At 37.2% G+C, this 21,245-nt stretch overlaps 1 protein-coding gene across 1 annotated transcript; it reads left to right on the top strand.

Moving 5' to 3' along the window:
* Nucleotides 1-328: 328 nt before the first annotated feature.
* Nucleotides 329-20,412, top strand: IMMP1L (inner mitochondrial membrane peptidase subunit 1; the record flags this gene model as incomplete). The annotated part of the gene is made up of 5 exons (XM_081999983.1): nucleotides 329-433; nucleotides 1,216-1,304; nucleotides 2,230-2,356; nucleotides 15,435-15,545; nucleotides 20,347-20,412. The coding sequence occupies 5 exons, from the start codon at nucleotides 329-331 to the stop codon at nucleotides 20,410-20,412; spliced, it is 498 nt and encodes a 165-aa protein (XP_081856109.1).
* Between the last annotated feature and the right edge of the window lie 833 nt (nucleotides 20,413-21,245).

A 21,245-nucleotide genomic window follows, 5' to 3' on the forward strand; every position in this document is an offset into this window, starting at 1 on the left:
TGGGGAGTACTGACACTGTTCTTTCCTATCAATTTTGTTCATTTGGCACAGGTGGCTTTTTTATTTCAGCTACTACTCAACTGAATCTCAGTAATAAGCTGGTGAGAGGGATCGATTGATTGTACACGTGGAAGGGTCTGCGTAGTACTACATTCATCGCCTCAGATATATCTGATAACTTGTTGGTTTTACTCACTGTTTTTTAAAAAATAGTGTCCATCAGTTGTTAAACACAAAAGATAGTTTTGTAAACGTTGTTTGTTATCAAATGAATGATACTCTTCTGTTTTACTATAGACTAGAACCAGCTGAAGGACGTAACACTACCATGCTTCGCAATGCCCTAGGAAAAACCTTTCGATTTCTTGGGTATACTGTGCAATATGGATGCATAGCGCATTGTGCCTTTGAGTACCTTGGAGGAATTGTTGTGGTAACTTTTCATTTTCACGACACTTAAAAGAACGTAGAACTATAATACTGAAATTGTTATATGTGATAATGCCAATATTTCAGGTTCCTTCTTTTTTTTAAAGCTTTTTCAAAGTGTGTTTAGTAAATGCCTGCTTTTTCAACACAGGCTCAGCCTTTATGAAAGTTATTTCTACTTTGGGCACTTTTAATTTTTGCTAAGTTATTGCTTGAGGTATCACTGAAGCAAATGGGAAACTACGATTAAGCATTTTGCAGAGAGTACGTTCTTCTAGAAGGACTGCAGTCACTAATAATGCCATAGAAAATACTCTTTGTTTCCAACTCAGGACAGATTCCTGGCTGTTTTATGCTTCCTCCCCAGCTTCTAAACCTAGCAGGTACTGCTGCTGGACGTGGTGGATTTTGGCTGTGAGCTGCCCTTGCAGCTTCTGTGGTGATTCTCTTTTACAGAGGCTGAAGAAAGGGGTAGGGTGGCAGAGCGCCGAGTGCTGCTCCAAATAATTTCCTGCGGATGAGGTGCTGAAATGACTCCGGAGGGGCTCGTAGCACCTCGTGCAGGTCTGGGCCAACCCTGAGCAAATAAGTAGCTGTAACAATTGGAGGCACTCTGGAAGCTGTCCTCACCTTTTAGTTGTATCAGATGTTCCTTGGAGGATTGCACTTTTTCAGTCGTTTACATTATACCTTTTCTAATTTATTAGCAAATAATTTGAATATAATGTGTTTTAAATAAAAGTGTTTGGAAATAGTAATATTTTCTCATTTATTTTTAATTTGCAGTGTTCTGGACCTTCAATGGAACCAACCATTCAAAATTCTGATATTGTCTTTTCGGAGAACCTTAGCCGCCACTTTTATTGCATTCGAAAGTATGCTCCTTTGTTGAGACTAGATTTTACATACCGTTTGCCAGAGCTTGTCAATAACCACTTTCTCTCTGCCCTTTATTTTTCATATATTCTTCTGCTTCTAAATTTTAGTTTTTCATAAATCTCCTCTCATTGTGTCTGATGGAAGTTAAAGTAATCAGCACGTATGGTCTATTGAACAACTTGTCAGAATTCATTTAGGATATAGTCTGTTACTTGTACAGCTTTGTCCCAAAAAGTGGGAAAATTCCCACTTTTATTTTTCCTAAAACAGTTCTGTTGTGTGAATGTAACTTGTCCTCTGAGCAGTTTTGTCTTACTTGAAAACCAAGCTGTAGGTATTGCTGTGCTCAGGTTGTTAGGAAAGGTGACCAAATGGTACAAGTACCATTGAACAAATGTCATTTTATTACTGTGCTGTAGAGCAGAGTAGGCTCAAGGCCCTTGCCCGTTTTGTTGTGGACTGTTCCACTGTACAATCTAATCTGTATACTCAATCAGGAAGCAAAAGTAATATAAGGCCTTACAAACTCAGATTAGATGTTTGAAGCTTCACTGGAAGAACAACATTTGCACAACAATGTTTAGGAACACAGAGTATGTTCTGTTCCATATATATGTAGCAACGGGATCAAGTTAAATAGTATTAATTTCATCAGAGCATTGTCAATTAAAATGTAGTCTTAAATGTTTTATGAATGGTCTAAATAACAAAGAATCTTGCCAAATGTACTTCAACTGTCTGTAAAATTACACCCTGAGCACTGAGTAAAACTGAAGAAACCAAACTTGTAGACAAGAATTTTGACCAGAAGTTTCTTTAATGTATGTGAATGTTTTTGGAGTATACACATTGATGCACATGTATTCAGCCAAATAGTTTGTACTTAGAGTTCTTCTGTTTTTGTTTGTTTTTTCCTCTCAGAGGAGATATTGTAATTGTGAAAAGCCCAAATGACCCCAAATCAAATATCTGTAAAAGAGTAATTGGCTTGGAAGGGGATAAGGTCTGCACAAGCAACCCTTCAGATTTCCTTAAGAGTCACAGCTATGTAAGTATTAGTTTCTTTGTAAATTAATGATTACTTATGTAGGCCTGGTAGTCTATAAAGAATTTGCAATATTTGAGTATCATCATAAATCATGAAGTACGACATTAATAAATTATCCTTTCTTCTTGTATATGTAGAGTAAAATGTTGTAATTGGTAAAATCTGTTTATTGCAAGCTGTCTTTCTCAGTGTCTTTTGTCTCTGTAGGAAGTGTAGACAGGTGATACTTTTGCTTTGCCCTTTGTGTAGGTCTTCTTCCGTGGAAGAACACTCTAAAATTTTTTGCATAAAATGCAGTACAGATGGCAGACTCAAGGGCTTGGTCTTAAGGCAAAACTGTTTCTGTATTTTAAACACTAAGAAGTGAAAATTTTGTCTCTGCAATAGCTTTTAGGATTTTGCTTTCAAAATTATACTTCAGTGTATCTCTAATATTTCAATGTAACAATATTTTAATTTTTCTGAGTATGGTTGGAAAAGCAGCAGTTTTCCTAATTTGTCCAAAAAGTCTGGTAACAAGATGAAATAAAGAAAAAAAATATTCTTAATGCTCACTTGTCCTTACGCAGATAGACTTAATAGAGGTTTGGAAAGATTTGTGACAAAATATTTGCAGCAACTTCTTTTTAAACTATCATTAGAAAAATAATCACAAATTATGATCACAGAAAAAATGTAGTGTGTGGTTTTTTTCCCCCAAAAGCATGTTTGACCATTACCTCTGTTCAGCACCTTGTGGAGACATCAGATTTTGCACGGGTGTTTTGAATCATGAAAGAGATAATTCTGTTGCTGTCTTACACCCATTTCATCAGAATAAGAAGAATTGCCATCTGGCCCGTAGCTGAAGTCCTGTGCTGTGAAGGTGGAGAATTTTATGGAACACTCCTTCCAGCCAGCTACAGTCTGTGATAGATAAATCTTTTAAGAGCTTAGCTACCATAACAACAGCCAATTTCACCAGCATGCCTCCAGGTACTGTTGCTTCATTTGGATTAAGCAGCTGAAGTAGCGTCTTTACTAAAATCCTTGACTTTACTATGTAAAGTCCCTACTAAAATGAATGACAAAATTCTTGTTGACATTGTGTCTAGATTTGGTGTCTGGATTTAGTCAAGACGTAGAACCAGAAAGCAAGGATATGAATCATACTGTTCTGAGGGGCTGAATTTGTTGTTTCTTCCACTCCAGTGTTGAGGCAAAACATTTCAGGCACCTGCCTCTAATCTGCCCTTGTCATCAAGTGCCAGTACCACTGGAGCTTCTGTTTACACTTCTGTTGCTTGAGGACAGAAAGAAGGAAATCAAATCAAATTGTGTTACCATTTAACCAAGGAAAAAAGCAAACCAAACAAAAGAAACCCAACCCACCTTTCTTACCAAGTTGAAGAAATTTTCTCTCCACTATGGGAGTAGTAATTTTAGGTGAAATACGAATTTCCCAGAGCAGTATGACCCGAAATGGAAACCTGAATTCTGTGTACACTGATAGAAGATGCAAACAGTTTCTCTGAGCATCTTCTTCCTTACTTGTCTGAGTCTTGAAAAGGAAGTTCAGGAAAGGTTTATATTTAACAGGATGTCAGCCTTTCTGGAAACCCCGAGGTAATCGATTGTCCAGCAGAACAATTTCTGCCCTAGGTGTAAGATTTCTTGTCTTCAATTTTCATATAAAATGTAAGGAGAATGAGAGGATGAGGAATGCAGAGTCCATTTCCTGTTTTCCCATGTATATTTTTCATAAAGGCTAATGCATGGAAATAGAGCAAAGTGACAAGACAAGCTTTCTTCTCACATCATAACCTGTATCTAGAGGGAGAAAGGATCTAAATGGAAATGCTTTCATTTGTTTCCTCCTATCTCTGGCGGTTGCTGAAGAGGTAGATCCTTCCATCTGTTCAGGAGACACTTCACTTACCGAAGAGTGTATTTTCAATATAGATATCTGCACTTTACACTCATAATTTACATTGGATTAGTCATGAAGTAAATTGTTCTTGTTGGGGAGGGAAAAAGTGATCTGCGTCTGCGTTAGGTAATAGTCTAATCAAATTCCCTATTTTAGTAAATCACTATGCTATGCACCACAAAATTCTTCAAAGCAACTAACAGCAGCAGATATATAGAGAACTGGCCATTTGCTTTACTGATAATTCCTTGAGAAGAATTAACCTGAGTTGGGTTTTTGGAGGGGGGGGGAAATTGTTGAAACTCTTTGAGGAAAGGCCTTGCCTAGGATCCCAAAGGCGTCTAGCTGCCAGAGGAAGGTACAATTGCAGGCACTCTTTAAGTGAGCAAAGCCTAGAAACTGTCATCAGTTTTGTTGTTTATATTAGGCTACTAATTGCTTTTTTTAAAATGAGAAGTCTGAGTGATACTTGAATGCAGTGACTCTAAGTGGGTAAGGTCAGAGGGTTGTTTGTTTTTATTACAGTGAACTGCTCAGCTTTCCTTGGTGAACTTGTCTCCTGTTTTGGGGACTGACAGTGAATAGTTGCTCTTATGTTTGTAAACTTACTGCAGTACAGTAAATGCAGAAATATTACCAGATTAGGTAGTTGAGACCTCTGTTCCATTCTTTGCTGGTGTTTGGGTAGGTGGTACGAGTTCGCCAGTTACTGGAGATGTCAGAATAATGGCAGTACAACATACTTAACACAGCCAAGAGTGAAACCACCTCTAAGCAGCTGCTTCTCTTGACACCCCAAAAGGAGAATCCTTATAGTCGTGTTAGTAGGAATTGTGCTTAGTCTGCATTGACTGTGTCCATGTTGGCATATTTTACAGATTTTAAGTTAGGGATTTTTGTGCTTAGAAGCACTATCATACATGATTCTTATTCTGAAGTCTAAGAGAGCTAAAATCAGATCCTGCTTCCAATCCTGTTTCATTCGTGAATATACTTCTCAGGATGGTTTATATATGTAGAGATAGGAGAATGGAAAACTTACTTGAAAAGAAAAACAGAAAACTGTTTACAATTTGCTGTCTGTAAAATTACACAGATGAGATAATTTATTGCTGCAGGCAACCAAGTAGATACCTGTAGATTAAAGGAAAAAAAACCCCAACCAACCTTCCAAGCTATAATGAAAAATTACCCCCCCCATATGTAAATTGAGTAAGTTGTTTTGAAAAGAGGTATTTCAGTTGAGTAGAAATGCAGTATAGCAGTGGCAGTATGTGAAAGTCTTCACAGTGGTATAAAAATACTTTTGCTGCTGTACTTAGCTGAAGCAATACATCATATGAGAAAAATTATTTTTGTCAGAGTGCACTAAGTGTAGGCCTGTAGCAAAAAACTGTCTTTGCTGGAGTCATTGTTGGATTACAAGCTGATGGAGCTAATCCCATGTATCAAATCGATTGGTATAATTTAACCACATGCTTAAGTTATAATTTAAGTATATTAGGAATGTCTTTACTTTGGACCCTTTATGGTACCTGATGCTTCATATGCTAGAGGTTGGAGTTTATCTACAGAATAATAATGAGGAGAATCTTCCTATTTACACGAAAAGGAGAATGAAATTCCTTTGAGCAAGCTGCTACAGTGTTACAAAGTTAGGAAAATGTAGTTTTTCATTGCCTTTTTATTGATTTTTGGTATGGAATATGAGCATTAGGCATCATGCATAACATATTTTTACTGTGTCAGAAGCAATGTGGTATGAACCCAAAAGTTAGAGGTAAACAACTAATATTTAGTAATGTGATATTCAGGCCTAGTTTCAATTATTAAAATAGGTGTTTACTGATTTATTCATTTAACTGTAAGATCTAAATAATGAGGGTTAATAAGGAAATTACTCAATCACAGTAAACCCCTGAAGTGGTCTTTAAAAAAAACACCTGAAAGGTCAATTTTTATATTTAGGTTTTTATTTCCTATTTTAAATGTCTTAATACCGATCCGGTTTATAATTCAGATTGAGTATCCTATTGTTATATTTGAATTTGTTTTAATGCCATTTACTTTAGCTTTAATTTCTTTAGTACCATATGTTCTTGTGCTGCAGCTCCTATTTACAGATTGAAAAAGTGAGGGGTAAATCATCAGATTAAAACAGCTTGTATGTCATAAACCACCAATATGCTAAGCCTTTGTGTCACTTAAACAAAATAGTACCTAATAATGTCACTTAATACAGCTAGAGTCTGTAAATAAGGAACTGCCTTTTGCAAGTCATAGTGATAAAAAGCTGAGATACAAATCCATATCTCAGCAACACTCTGCTGGTAATCAATCACGACACACCACTAATGCTGTGAGACTAGCTGATGTGGGGGAAGTGTGTTTACCTTGTGCTAAAATGAGGTTCATTGCGGAGATGGCATCTCTTCATCCTGTGGTTAACCCTAGAGCTAACACAGTTCCGAAGATAATGCATCTTACTGTGTTTGCACATCAGAGAAGTGGTCTTACACAGCGCTATTAACTCTTAAACAGTCCTTGTCAAATGCAGTAAGAACATTATGTGGGTACTAAGAATAAGGTAATGTTAATGTAAACAGCACAGTGTCTTAATCACTAGACAGTACTACAGATTTTGGATGCACAATGTAAGGCACTGAAGAGTGGTTTGATATTTCAGAGTGCTCAATACCACTGGATAGTCTCTTTAAAATTCCTAAATACCAGCTAAAGTTCTCAAAACACTAGTTCTTTTTCCTTTGTCCTTAATATCTTACAGTAGCTAGTTTACACTTACGGTTTAGTATTTCAGTAATCAGTTTTTATAGTTGCCGGTCAGGAGAAAGGAAATATCCTACTCTTTCTTCTCCTTAGCTCTAGTGTTCTAGAGCCTTGAGGGAAAGTTATGCCATAATTTTAAGCAGCAGCTATGCTAAATGTCTGGTGGGGAAAGAGAATTGATTTGGCATATTTGTTGAGTTTGCAGATCCCTCTATATCCCAGCACAGAGAGTTCATGACTAATGAACTCTTAAGAGCTAATCTTGAATCTTCTAAGAAGTAATTTTAAATAAAAATTCTGATTTGTCAAAACTAAATTATTCAAGGGAAAAGAAGCAAAAAGAATTTTATTAATCTAATTCCTAATATTTCCAGGGTTTCTTCAGCTCAAGTGGATTGGTCTTTTTACCTTTGCAGTTTTGTTTTTGATATTTCAAGAACATGCAAGTGGCATGACTTGTCACAACAGCACTGGTACCGTCCACCATAGCTTATCCTCATGTCTGTGGGGCCAGGGAGGTGGGTGGCCAGACATGGGCACGCCTGCACTGTAGCTCAGGTAGAGGCTGGCAGCAAGAGGCTCAGCTGAAACGCAGCTCCTGAATGAGCTCCCACTGAGGTCTCTTATATCTCTTTTTCAAACAGCTTGGTCTGAACCAAGATGAGACAGCTGCGTGGTATCAGCTGGTCTTGTGTGTGGGCCAGCTACACCGGGGTGGGGGAGAGCACTGCCCAGGCTCTGACACGTTGCCCTGCTTCTTTGGTTCAGCCAAGTCATTCCTGAAGGAAAACCATAAAGAAATCTCCTCATTGATTTGAGGAAAAGTGGTTTCAAGATCACTCATTTCTGAATTTATAGCACTAGATGCTTTTCCACTGTGAAACACAGTCTTGGCTGTACCGGTCAGATCAGTTTGAACCTTTTTTTACAATTTTACGATGCCATTATTCCCCTGCTCCAAGTTCAGTAGTAACTCCTAGGAAGCCGCTCAAGATGATGAAACTAACTACTGAAGGACCCACTGAAGATTTTGAGCACAAGTGTTAGTCTGTCTACATCAGCTTCACGTCTGAAGGAAGGACCTATTGCATTTTTTCCTCCTCTATATACACTAGCTAAGGACTTCTGACTGTCTTAAATGATGAGATCATGCAGAGTTGAGGCCTTAGACTGGTTAGCAGAGATTCAGGTCACTCCTGAAGGAGCTGGCAGATGATACTTTTCAGATGCCTTAACCCTGCTTGGAGTATTTACTGGCTGTTGTTGCCACCAGGCTTATTAGCTAGACCTCTGTACAGGTATGCCTTTGTCCAGACCATACCAGTGATGGTAATGGGTTTTTGTGTTTAACCAGTAAGTTCCAGTTGGGATTTGAACCTGTCGTTTTTTTGTTTTCAAACCTATACTTTAGGTGACCCTGTTACATCATCTGTTTTCTGGAGAAGAAAAGAATCAAATCCTTCTTAATGATTGCTGTGAGAAAAGTCTCTGCAAACTGCTAAGTAATCTTTGTTGGACTTCTAATCAATATTTTCTTCCAAAATATCGATCTTCTATAAATCAAGAAAGTTAGTAATAGTCTGGACTGATGTATCACAAAATAGTCAGAGTTTTTTTTTTTTCCAGGAGTTCCTAAATGTAGCTAGGAGATTAATTTTTGAAAGTTTTGGCCTATGAACATTTGTAAAATATGAAAATTTCAAAACTGTAGTGGATTAAAAATAATAATCTGGGCATTATTCTTCATGACAGTAATATTTGCTCATAGTTTTTATTAATTTTAAGTTAATGTAAAATTAATTTTAACTCTGATAATATTTTTAGAAAAGGAATGATGGCTAGTAATTTAAATTTACGGTTGCAGCAAGAGATTTTAAAAATTGGATGTATAGGTTTTCAGGCTGATTCAGATCAGCATATTGAACAATATGCTCTGGATCTGAATATTAAATGAGAATATTTATAGAAGTAAAGTAAACAATGCATGCATGTGTTTGAATTATTATTTAACACAGTTGGAAACTATTGCAATAGCCAAAAAGGTATACTGAGAGAAGGTGTATCTTGTCGTCATTTGACTGGCATAGATATTTCTGACATGAGAATTCTGTGACCTTTCCCATAAAGCAGCGAGTGTGGTGATCAAATGGTTTTAAGTTCCAAGTAAGCAAGCTCAGGAACAGCAAGTAGCTATTTGTGCATTACACAAAGATTAAAAGGAGCAACAATGGATAAAAACCAAACAAACATTCAAATAACCAGTGAATATTTGACAGATTACTGTACAGCTTCCCTGAGTTTTTATTAAACACCACCACTCACCTGGTATGCTCGCATGACAAAGAAAAATGCCTTACAAATTCAAATCTAAGTTAATAGATCTGTTTCCTTGTGGTATATGACTTAACATTGCTACCATTGAAGGTGATGTGATTTTAATATTGGTTAATAGTTAATTTCAAAACTTAAAGATAGACAAGTCATCTTACCTTTTCATAAATTTTCTATTAAAACAACCAATGACTTACTATAGAGAATGAATTCAAAATATAAATATTTCATCCCAGTGAATTTAATTTCTGTATGAAAACCTGTTAGTGTTTCATTTTCTCATAATAATCTGGACGAAGGTCATAAGGTATTCTTTTTCATATATGTATTTAAACAAACTGGGCCAAGTACATTATGTCTTATTCATAAGCGGCTTAAACTGCTCAATAAGTAACAGGAAAATGCTAAACTGTCTGGAAGTACCTATGAATTTAGGGTAAATTCATTCCGTTACATTCTTTTAAGAAGTACTAAATTTCAGGTAATTCAGCCTTTTAGTGATACTTAAGAGATGATGATTTAAGATCTGCTTATAGCGTTGAAGTTCCAGTGTGGTCGCTACCATTTTGTAGCTTTTTTCAGCACAAAAGAAGGAAATGTAAATGCTTATGCTGACTTCAAAAATATCGAGCTAATTAATGTTGTTGGGTTTTATATAGATGGCAGCCTTAATATGAACAGTGTTTATGATAAGCCTACAGAAATGGTGCCTAGAGCAACTGGATCATTAAAAAAGAGTATCTGCTAGGCATTATTCACTCTTGGTTCTGAATTAATAAATAAAGGATTAAGGAACAGTTTTGTGAGACTCGAAGTATAGAGTGATAAAAAACCCTCCTGCATTTCTATGGTGTGTATTTTATCCTAACTGGATGCAATTTACTTAAATAAGGCAATTTAATCAGTATTTAGTAAATTTGTCATTTGATATTGTAGATTCTTTCATCATATTTCACTTTAATCAAGAAAGGTAACACCTGTGGTTTATTCACAAAAGCTGCTTTTGTTAAATGAACACCCGCAGGCCATGAAGCAATTACATTTGTTGCTTGTACCAAAGTAGGAGGCACTTAAATAGACCTTAGTAGGGATAGATGAGAACTTGCAGACTTTATTCTTTTGTCCAGCACTGAGATTAGTTCTTATCATAGCTCAAGAAGGAAGCCTCTGAACTGAAAAGAAAAGATGGGAATGATTTAGTTCTTAAGTTTGAAACTTTGATATTGCTGGAGGTGATGTGAATACCTGTGACCTTATGAAAGTTCAAACTTCATCTACTCCCAGATGATTGTACATGCTGATGTTCTTTGACACAGACTGCTTGCAATTCCAAAAGGGGAGACTGCAAGAGATTCATGTTTATAATTCTCTGGTTACTTATTAAAAATCCCTATTTCTCCATCTTTAGTACCCTCAATCACAAACCAAAAAACCCCCCCACCAAAACAAAACAACCCAAACCACAAAAGCCTATTTTCATTTAGTAGGGTTTGGGCGTATTTTTGAGGCAGATAACTTAACCTGTTAATCTCGCTGCAGTATGTTCGTTTTCTAGTATGCCAGTGAACGCATACTAAGAGTGCAGGCATCTCATCTCTTGGGTTTGAAGTTAGTGAGATTACTCGAAGTTTGGCATCATGTAAAAAGATCCAAAGAATGTGATTCTTTGTTGATCACCCTGCCCTTGCCCATTTATGTAAAATAATCTTGCCAGTACCTGGCCTGTACTTCAGTTTTGCCACTGTAACTATACCACTCAGTAAATGACAACAGCCCTACAAATTTAGCCAGTTTGTTGCAGTGAAAGATACTCATTTATCTGAGCTGAGGCAGAATAAGATACTGGTACAAGCTCAGCTGTACGAAATGATAATCTTGCTCTTCTGCTCTATCTGCTCCTGTACTAGAGCCCTCAGAGCCTTGGAAGGCAGAAGGGGGAAGAGTCATGTGTCTGATCAGCGTCCTGTATTCTCATGCATATGAGCTGCACCTCAGATAACCGGTTCTGCCTGAGAACTGCTGTTCCTTGGAAATAAACCCCGAGATAATCTGCACAAAATCAGCATAAGGGTTGCTGAGGCAATGCGAGTAGTCTGCAGATGATCAGAGGCGCGTGTTCCCGCATGAACCTGTGCTGCTGTGGAATTGCTGGTTTTGCATATGACCCACAAGTTAGTGATGTGAAAATTCAGTTGTTGGGCTTGTGAGACTTTCACATCTTAGTTCTGGCCTATGTGTAAGGGAGAATTGAAATGCTGCCCAGCTAAAGTAAATGCTTTTGGTACTCCTGTCAATATTTTTTTCAAAAAAAAAACCATTATTGGATTCACAATCTTGCTGTGTGTAGTAATGGTAACTGATTTCACTTCTACTTCTTAGATACAATTAATTTTGTCTAAGAGGTCCATGGCCTATAGATAACCAAAATGCAACATTGTGAATTGTCTAGCAAGTGAGTCTCCCATTGAGAGACTCCCATTGAGGTTTTTGGCAGTAGTAACCTATTGGTGTGTAATTAATAGATTCTTACTACAAGTTTTTAATACTTTTTTTTTTCCCTTTGGTTAAAAATGTATCTTGCTCCCAGCTACTGTACTTGTATAGCTTTGGGGTGTTTCAGATTGGGTACTGATTCTGCAAAGGTTGATACTCAGTTAACTTTATTCAGTGTGAGTAATCCCACTAAAATCAGTGATCCACTCTAGAAATCGCTTGGTGCATAAACCTATGAAAGATTCTGGCTTTAGCCTTTATTTCAAAGGGGTGTAAACAATTTTTTTTTTAATTATAAATAAATGATTATGGCCTGTCACTGGTATTTGGTTTTATGTTTTCATGTAATTCATGTGATTTTTATTGCTTGTCTTAATTCTAGGTTGTAGTGAAGTGCCTAGATGATGGACAGGCACCATACAAAGGTATTATGCTGTATTATCTCTAGATGAATCATACATTGTGACAGTACTCTTAGTGACAAATTTAGATGTACCTAAATGTATCTCCTGTCATACCTTCCATGAAGAACTATGAATGTTACCATAAGTGATGAATTTCAGGATATAGGAATATACTTTATTGCAAATGTTCTATCTGGAATGCAAACTATGAACATCTTGCCTAGACAAGTAATTATTAGTAGTATTAGAAGTAGTAAGTGATATGCCACAGGTAGGAAAAGCACTTTTTTTTTTTTACTTTTTGAGCATGGAAGAAAGATGGGAAGGTCTAGAAGCGTTTGGATATACATGTGTTATGAGTGGGTCCTTATTTCACATAGTAACAGATGAGCTTCATGTTCTGCCTACAAATTGGGGAAAGTGAGAAAGTGTGGGAGCCGGTAAGGTAGAAGGAGAGCTGGTAGTGTCCTGTGTGTGTGAAAACAGTAGCACATTGCAAGAAATGACACTTTTTCAGAAATGTGAAATGTTACCATGGATTTGTTTTTTTTATTTAATTAAAAAAAAAAAAAAATCTTCCTTTCCTAGTAATTAATGCTGCTTCTTTTTGTATATCTGGGGAGATAGTCTTTCAAAATGAGAGTAGTTTGGTGTATGGTTTGTAGTTCTGGTAGATGCTGGACAGGAGAGTTTGCACCAGAAAGGTCAGAATGCTGCTTTGCATTGTGATATGCACCTGAAAAACAAGCTCATGTCTAAGATATGGACACAGTGAATGCTTTAGGTGGGGACACAGTGGATAAGTGAATATCCAACTAACCTGACAATTGCTGCAGGATGTTCTAAATAACCTGTATACCACAGAATTTTTGAGGAAAATGGGAACATCAGTACATTCTCAAATGGAGACCTATCAAAAACATCTGTCCACATGTGATGAGCTGTATATTCTACATAGGTCATTTGACTCTTGGTAGAATTTTTTCATTTTTTACATTAATTGTTTTAAAATGACTTATGTTGGTTATTTCATTTGAAAAGCTGCTTGGGTAGCAGGAGGGCCAAAGCCATCTAGCTGAAACCGACTGGCCTTCCCAGAGAAAGCTCCTCCATGCACATGCTAGCAATCTGATAATCCTACAAAATAACAAAGGTGGCAGACAAGCTGAATATGGAATTCCTGTATTGAAGGACTGGGAGAACAAGAAGTAAAGGACCTCAATAGAACTAGCAGATCAGTTTAAAACAAACAAGGCAGCACTCCTTTGCACAGGAGACTGAAAGGAGACAGTATCAGTAGGTTTCAAAAGGGTTTAGATGTATTCCTGGTCTACAGCTCCACATATAGAATCTAAAATGACAAGCAGGGATGGATGCCCTCTTGCGTGCCTAATGCACCCATCCTGGATACCGGAGAAATGCTGGGGGCAGCTGGGAGAAGATGGGGCAGGCTCACATGTGCTTTCCATGACGCTTTCTCTTTTTAGCACTGTCAGAGACAAACTATTGGTTCTCAATCCATAGCTTATACATTTTCACAGCTCAACGAAGGGGCTCTCGGGCAGCGTGCTGCGCTCGGAGCCTAGCCTGGTAACAGGCAGGCAGGAGCACGACTAAGCAAGAGCCTAAAACACTTATTTAAAGACAAGGTTCCCACTAAGCGTTACCTGGCCAGATGCCTATCAGTGCCAACAGTTACACTTCAACTGCATTCTCCTCAAATGTTTACCCGGGAGACCTGGTTTTATTCTTAATGGTTTACATCCAGACTTTACTGCTAGAGTGTTATTTTATTTTATCTAGTCTGTTATCCTTGAATTCTGTGTATGTAGACTACTGCATTTATGAGTCCATGTGGTTTATTTCTAAAACATCAAGTTTATACTGCTCAAACTCTGAGTTTCATTTGAAGTAGGGTTTTTTTTTAAATTTGTTTTTTTAAATTTCCCTTCTGAATCATGGGCATAGTAATGTTTCAAGAGCATATTTGGTTTTGGAAAAATGTATGTTAACTTAAAGTCCACATTAAATATAGATTGAGAGTGTGTTGCTACTTTTAACTTTTCAGCCTGGTTTAGAATTTTAGAAACAAAAGCAGATTAGAAAAATAATTTTATTTCATAAAAAAGACTTTGTTAAAGTATTTTATGTGGTAACTTGTAAGAGGTCATTTATATCTGAAATGTTTTTAAAAAAGCATATTGAAATAGTGTTGTATATTCCAAGTGGAAATCTTAGTTTAAGACTTATAGCAGTAACTTTTTCATATATGAAAGCTTTATACTCTTATAGTGTAAGTGTATAAAGTATGCTTATTATAGTATAAAGTGTGTATATATATAAAAAGTATACTTACGGTATAATGAGAGTATAATACAGCTTTCATAGATGAAAAAGTTACTACTATAAGTCTGATAATACAGCTATGTTGCTATTCCTTATTTTGTCGTCGAGTCAGGAATGCTGTGAATCTATGGTATGTAATATAGTTAATGCATAATATATATAGGCAATGAAAGGTCTTTGTCATATAGTATAAGGTCACCATCATTAATTTTCAAATTATAAAAAGGGATTTGCTGTTTTGTGATCATCATTATTGCAATATAATGTGTTGTGGATTCTGCCTGCACATAGAATGAACTGTGATCTTAATTAGAACTTTGACAAGCCTACTCCGATAAAATGATGAGATTATTCGTAATTGATGTCACAATCAATTACCAGTTAGTTCATCATGAATCTACTAACAGGTCTAGCCTTGGTGCTGGCCCCAGGATGTTGATGAGTGTGTGGCTGCCCTGTTCATGCTGTTACTGCGACAGGAGGGCAGATTTTCAGTCAACATCCTAATGACCTCTTTTGAAGTCTATTAAATTAATGACCCTGTCACATTGGTCTAACCTCTTACATCTTCATTTTGGATTTTTTGTTGCAAACCATTGTTTTTTGAGCACATGATAGAACAGATACTTCGGAGCACTCCTCCTCATCCCCCCAAATCTGGCACTGAGTCTTACTAGATTCAATAAAAAATTAGTTCATTATACAGTCATGAAATATGGAACACAGAAATCAGAAAATATATTGTAAGGCAAGCTATGCTTAATACCGTTCTATTTTCTTTTTACATTTCAATCTTGCTTTATCGTAGGTGCCTAAAGGACATGTTTGGTTAGAAGGTGATAATCTCAGGAATTCTACAGATTCCAGGTGCTATGGACCTGTTCCTTATGGACTGATAAGAGGACGCATTTGTTTTAAGGTATATATATTTACAGTATCTAAAAATAGTTGCATTAATACATTTTTAATGACTGGGTATTAGGTATTAAAACTTGCCTCCTTAACTGTCTGGCCAAAACAAATGTAAAGGAAAGCTTGAACATGCTGCCTCTTGCTGTAAAAAGATAATTGAACACTGGCAGGGGATTTTTTTGAGGGAGGACTTGTTTTTTGAGCACCACTCTTTGGGCAGCCACTGCCTCTGAAAACTGAAGGAATTATTTTGCAACCAAATCCAAACCTGATAGAAACCACAAACATACACCAACCCACACCCCGGCATGGATATACATTCCATGCTTAATTTGATTCTTGCCTCTGCAAAATGGTAGAAAAGAGCAGCTCCATATTTCACTGTTGTAATTTGAGAAGCACAGTTCCATAGTTCAAAAAGCAAAGATGGAGGAAAAGGTTATCTTACTTGCATACATACTTTAGACATGTAGACTGGCCTTGCTGCTGCTTAAACTAAGTCTGTGAAAAAGCCTTAACAGTAAAGTCAAATCTGTGCCACCGTAATTGTCTGCCACTTTTTTATTTAAAAAAAAGAAAAAGCTTTGAATTACTATTGTATAAACCATGTTTGTTCCTTCTCCTTCTGTTTCAACAATTCTACAGCTTTATTTCACGCTGAATTACTTTTTGACATTATCTGCATTACTAATTTACTCATTTACCAAAAAGAAGAAACGAAGACAATTGCCTCTCCATAAAAAGTTTAAGAAACAAGGGAGTACATATTATAGGCTTACGCACCAGCTGCTAGAAAGCTAGATTTAAAACGATGCCATTCCAAACAATAAAAAACGGTTTTGAGAACTGTTCTCCATACATTGCAACACACCCGCAAAATAATTTAGCACAGCTGTATTACATGCACAGGGAAGATTAGATCTTTCCAATCTAACAAAGTTTTATATATTTAATTCACAGTTTTTATGAATGCATCTTAGTACTTTTCAAAAAACCTTGCAGCTATTGACCATAATCACTAATTGCTTACTGAGCCTCAAATAACATGTCCCCTTCAGCCCCACCACCTAGTTTAGCCTGACCTCTGTTCTTTCTGGATAGCATTTGCTTTGAGTTCTTCCCTAGTGTTTATTGTGAAGTGCTCTCTGCTCCTTCTCTGTGGTGTCTGCCTTACCAGGTACACCAGAGGACAAAATGCCAGTTCTAAATAGGGCTATTTTTATGACCCAAGTTTTAGCTTGGATTATTAACTGCTATAATACAAATGATGCTAATATGCTGACAGCCCTCTTAATGAGAATGTGGTATTAAAAATCCAACTGAGGAAAAAAAAATTCTCCAACTGCTGTACTAGTGTAGAAAAACTGCTGTTTACTACTTTAAGGAGACTGTTAGCAAATCATGTTAAGAACTTGTGTATGTGGACAGCCATAATTATTCACAGCATCCCTCTACAGCAGTAAGCTTGCGTCCAGCTTGTACCCCAAGAAGGAAGATGTCTGAGAGACTTTAATGAAGTGACTAACAGGACTGAACCCTAAATTCAACAAGCAGTAAACTCTGTAAAATGAGTGGAACTTACACAGAGAAATTATATATTGAAGAAGTACTTTAGGACTCCAGAATCCTGTCTGTTTAAAAAGATAGTATGCAATCACTTGACGCTTAATCAAAATAATTATTTAACCAAATTTTATAGCATTGTTTTACGATGGTGCATAGGGTAGTGCTTATTAACATTTTAATGAGATTTAAGTATGTGGTGCCTATCAAAAGCGAAAATGAGTTTATCTTCCAATGAGTGTTTATAGTTTGTATTGTTTATAGTAATTCATATTAGAATGCAGTGGTCTTGCTGTTGAACATTACAGTGAAAGGCAACAGAATACAGCTAGTCTACATGCTAGTAGCTAATTAGTAGACCACTGGCCAAGAAACCTATATAGGCTTTTTAATGTAGTCGTCTATTTTTAATGTAGTCTCTTTTCATGAAAAATCTTTTACTGCCCTGAGAAGGAAAGCTTATGCGGCTTTATCTTACAGTGAATTTTGGAGAAGCAGATGTAACAGAGCCTTTGAATGCTAAGTTACATTTTTAGTAATGGATGAAAAAAAAAAACCCCAAACAAATCTAATTTGGAAATAATGGATTTCAAAAGGAGAAAGAGAGCTTGTATGAAGTCTGCTTAGGCAATCTATTCTTGACAAAACATCTCTGTAGCTGATCTGTGAAGTTTAGACCTGAGATTCTCAGTCAATGCTGGTGCACGTGTTTTTTAACCCATACAGAAATATGATACTTGATTATATTTTCCCCATTTTCTTCACTGCCAACAAATCAACTGCCACTCTGAGAGATAATTTCATTCTGTAAAAAGGTCACTGAAATCAAAGTAGCTGCAAATTCAGTAAAAGCCTAGGGAGTCCCACTTGACAGAACTCATGCATCATCCTGTCCTAGGTAGGATAACCTGTGCACTCCCTGGACTTAGGCTCCATGTCAAAAATAGACCTGTAGTGTATCTTCAAAAGGGCTGCTTAGCCCCATTTACGCCCCATCCATCAGAGCAAATCTATGTAGGCCGAACCAAAGAGGGCAAGGGGAAATAGCTGCTAATTGGACTAGCCAGTTTGAACGAACAAGTCAAAGTCACAGTCAACTTCTGTCATAACTTTAAAAGACTTGGGAATTACTACACACAGTGGCATGTCTTTGTTTCACATAGAAGGCTTGTTCCATCTCTTTTCCAACCATGAGTATTGTTTCTGACGCTCTCTCCTGCATGCGGACTAGGTAAAACATGATCTTCATTCTAACTCTACCACTAAGATTACTGTGATGAATTTGAAACTAAATGGTCAAAATGGTATTTAAAACAAATGCGGTTATTTTCACTGAAAGAAAGTCAAGTTGCAATAGGTGTGATTTAAGTTGCCTGAAATTAGATTTGTGACATAGTGAATAGCCTAAGAAACTTCCTTCTCTGGGCTTTTCCTCAGATCAGCTTAGATTTGCAATATGGGATATTCCTATTCCCGTTTACTCCCATTTGCCTTTGAGGCCACAAAGAAAGATGTGACACCCAGCCTGCAGCCAGCATAGGCCCTCTGGAGGGCCTTGAATTCCATAGCTTTGTGTCTAACCAAGATCACAAATACCCTTCTGTTGTTGCTTCATATCTCTGTATATTTGTGTGGAACTTAAAAGAGCTCACTGGCTAATATGCATACAGAGACAAGATGCTGCCTCTGTGTATTTCTGCATATCAACAGATGTTCCTCATGTTCCTCCCTAACTGCACATACCAAAAAAGACCACGTATTTTTTAAGATACTTGCACAAGAGAGCTTTGAGCTTTCTTCAGTTCCACAGAACTTGAGGTCCTGGGAATGACTCATCCTTCTGTCTTCCCAAGGGCCCAGGCGCAATCTGACTGATGGCAACATAGCACAGTGCTGCAAGGGGCCTGACAGAGGCAAGTCTAGGGAGCTTCTAGCAAGACCATGGTCCCAGGCTAGTATTAAGGTGATGCTAAATCTTGCTACTCAGTCTCCCATCCTTAACTGCCTCTGCTTCTTCTGTCATCATCTTTAGTGCTGGGGATGAATCACACGGTTTGAAATATTGAACCTTGGCACTGTGCTTGTTCTTTCAAATGGAGAAAATTACTTTTTCATTCCACACAGAAAGCAGCAAAGTCTCCTTCTGTGCTGTGGATGTTCCATGAACTCATTTAAAGAGTAAGCTGCTGTTCCTGGAAGGTGACTGCATACCTTCCTTAAGATCAAATTCTAAGGAAAAATGAACAAAACAAATGTCATACCGACAGATGCTTTTGGGAACAAGGTAGTGCATCATCGTTTTCTGTCTAGGTCTCTTCATCTTGAGCAGTGGCTGAGATTTTTATGGGATTAGAGCCACAGAAGGCATTCATTCTTCAGCATCATCTCTTCCCCTTCTTCCTGCTGATCCCCTTGTGCCATCTTTGAAAGAACACATTGCAAAGAGACGCAGGCAGTCAAGGGACACAAAGGACAAAGTGTAAAAGAATGTCCTTCATTCCATATTACTTTTTTTTGCATCCAAGACCAGCCTACATATAATTAGTGAACATTCAGAGGAAAGTAATCCTGTGAGCATTCAGTAATATGAACAGCTATATGGTTAACTTCTGGAGAGAAAGTTGTTTGTACAGGGTGAGCATCACTCTATGACACTTGTGCTTGTACTTGGTCATGATTTATGCTCCTTTTTCCACACAGTAGTCCCCTTCTCAGAGAAGCCCTTGCCTGAGAGCCCCTTTATACCTATTGGCACGGTATAAGCTTACCTATAAATGCCTGTGGATTTTTTTCCTGAGGTTTGGTGTTTGTTTGCAGTTCAAATGCCCATCTTGAAAATACAAATGTACACCTCACAGAACTACTTTCACAGTATTCTTTCTTAGATGGATCAAAAAATATATACGTTAAGAGGTTTACAAGCTAGAAAACTTTGAATTTGAAAGATATTTTCTAGGAATGTATTTATTTCCAAGGCTGAAAAAAAAAAAGTAATTTGTGAGACTCTCTATAGCCAAGCATGCTGTCTATAAATCAATGTTGCTTCTAGCCACTACAGAATGATGATTCCTCCTGCTGTATAGTATTTATTACTCCTAGTAAAAGAAAGAGGTGAGAAAAGTTCATATACCCTGTCAACCAATGAGCTAAAAAATTATGCAGTTTGGAACAATTACAACACTAACAAATGAAAATACTGAACTTTGAGTGATTAAAATCTCTTGCAACTGTATTTTATTTTACAGATATGGCCTCTGAATGACTTTGGATTTCTACGTGCAAGCCCCAATGGCCATAGATTTCTTGATTGAAAAATTTAAGTGACTATTGCCAGCATTCATAGTATTTTCTACTAAAATCAGTGGAACTATTTTTGTTTAGAATAAATAAAAGTATTACTTGACAAACACGTCATTGAGATTACATCAAACTTGAAAGTGGGAACTATACACTGCTGTCATCAACTAAAATGATAGGCCTCTTACTCTGTTTCCTCTGGCTCTTCACAGTAAGTGCCTGGATTTATGGGAAAGTTTTGGTTTTTACTACTTGCCAAGGTTAGCATTGACTGTTAACAAGGGATGAAAAAGGCACAACGCACTATTATGTTGCCACACATTGGCTATGCCTACATTAGCAAGTAGTGTGGGATGGAAGGATTGGAACTAAAAACAGTAATAGTGGGGTCCCAGATCTGCTAGTCACTTATGTGTTTTGCAGGGTTTTCCTTAAACTGGCTCTAGTTTGGCCCAGTGGACTATATGCCCAGCAGGGCCCAGAGCACAGCTTCTTGGTTAGTTTTCATCTAAGGAATGAAGACTGCATTTGTGTTCAGATGGAGACAGTCTATTCAAAAGTGCGCTCCTGCTCCCAGCTGAAACATGAGTGTAGATGCACTGTTACAGCCCAGTGCATGGGCACTGTACCTGCCACTTGGTACTGAAACAACCAGCCTGTTACATCTGAGAATCTCTGCTACCTCTTTTCAAGGCTCAAGTCCTTTTGAGGATTTAATGAAGTTAAAAATTTAGCGTAGAAATAGAAAATGTTCCTGTTGCCCATTAATACACCTTAGTCTTCATTATCTTCAAAGCATTCTCACCTGTATGCCTCCTGATTAAATTCTGTCATCTGAGCTGTTAAA

Source organism: Phaethon aethereus, assembly GCF_964289735.1.
Source record: "Phaethon aethereus genome assembly, chromosome: 5".
Classification (NCBI taxonomy): Eukaryota; Metazoa; Chordata; class Aves; order Phaethontiformes; family Phaethontidae; genus Phaethon; species Phaethon aethereus.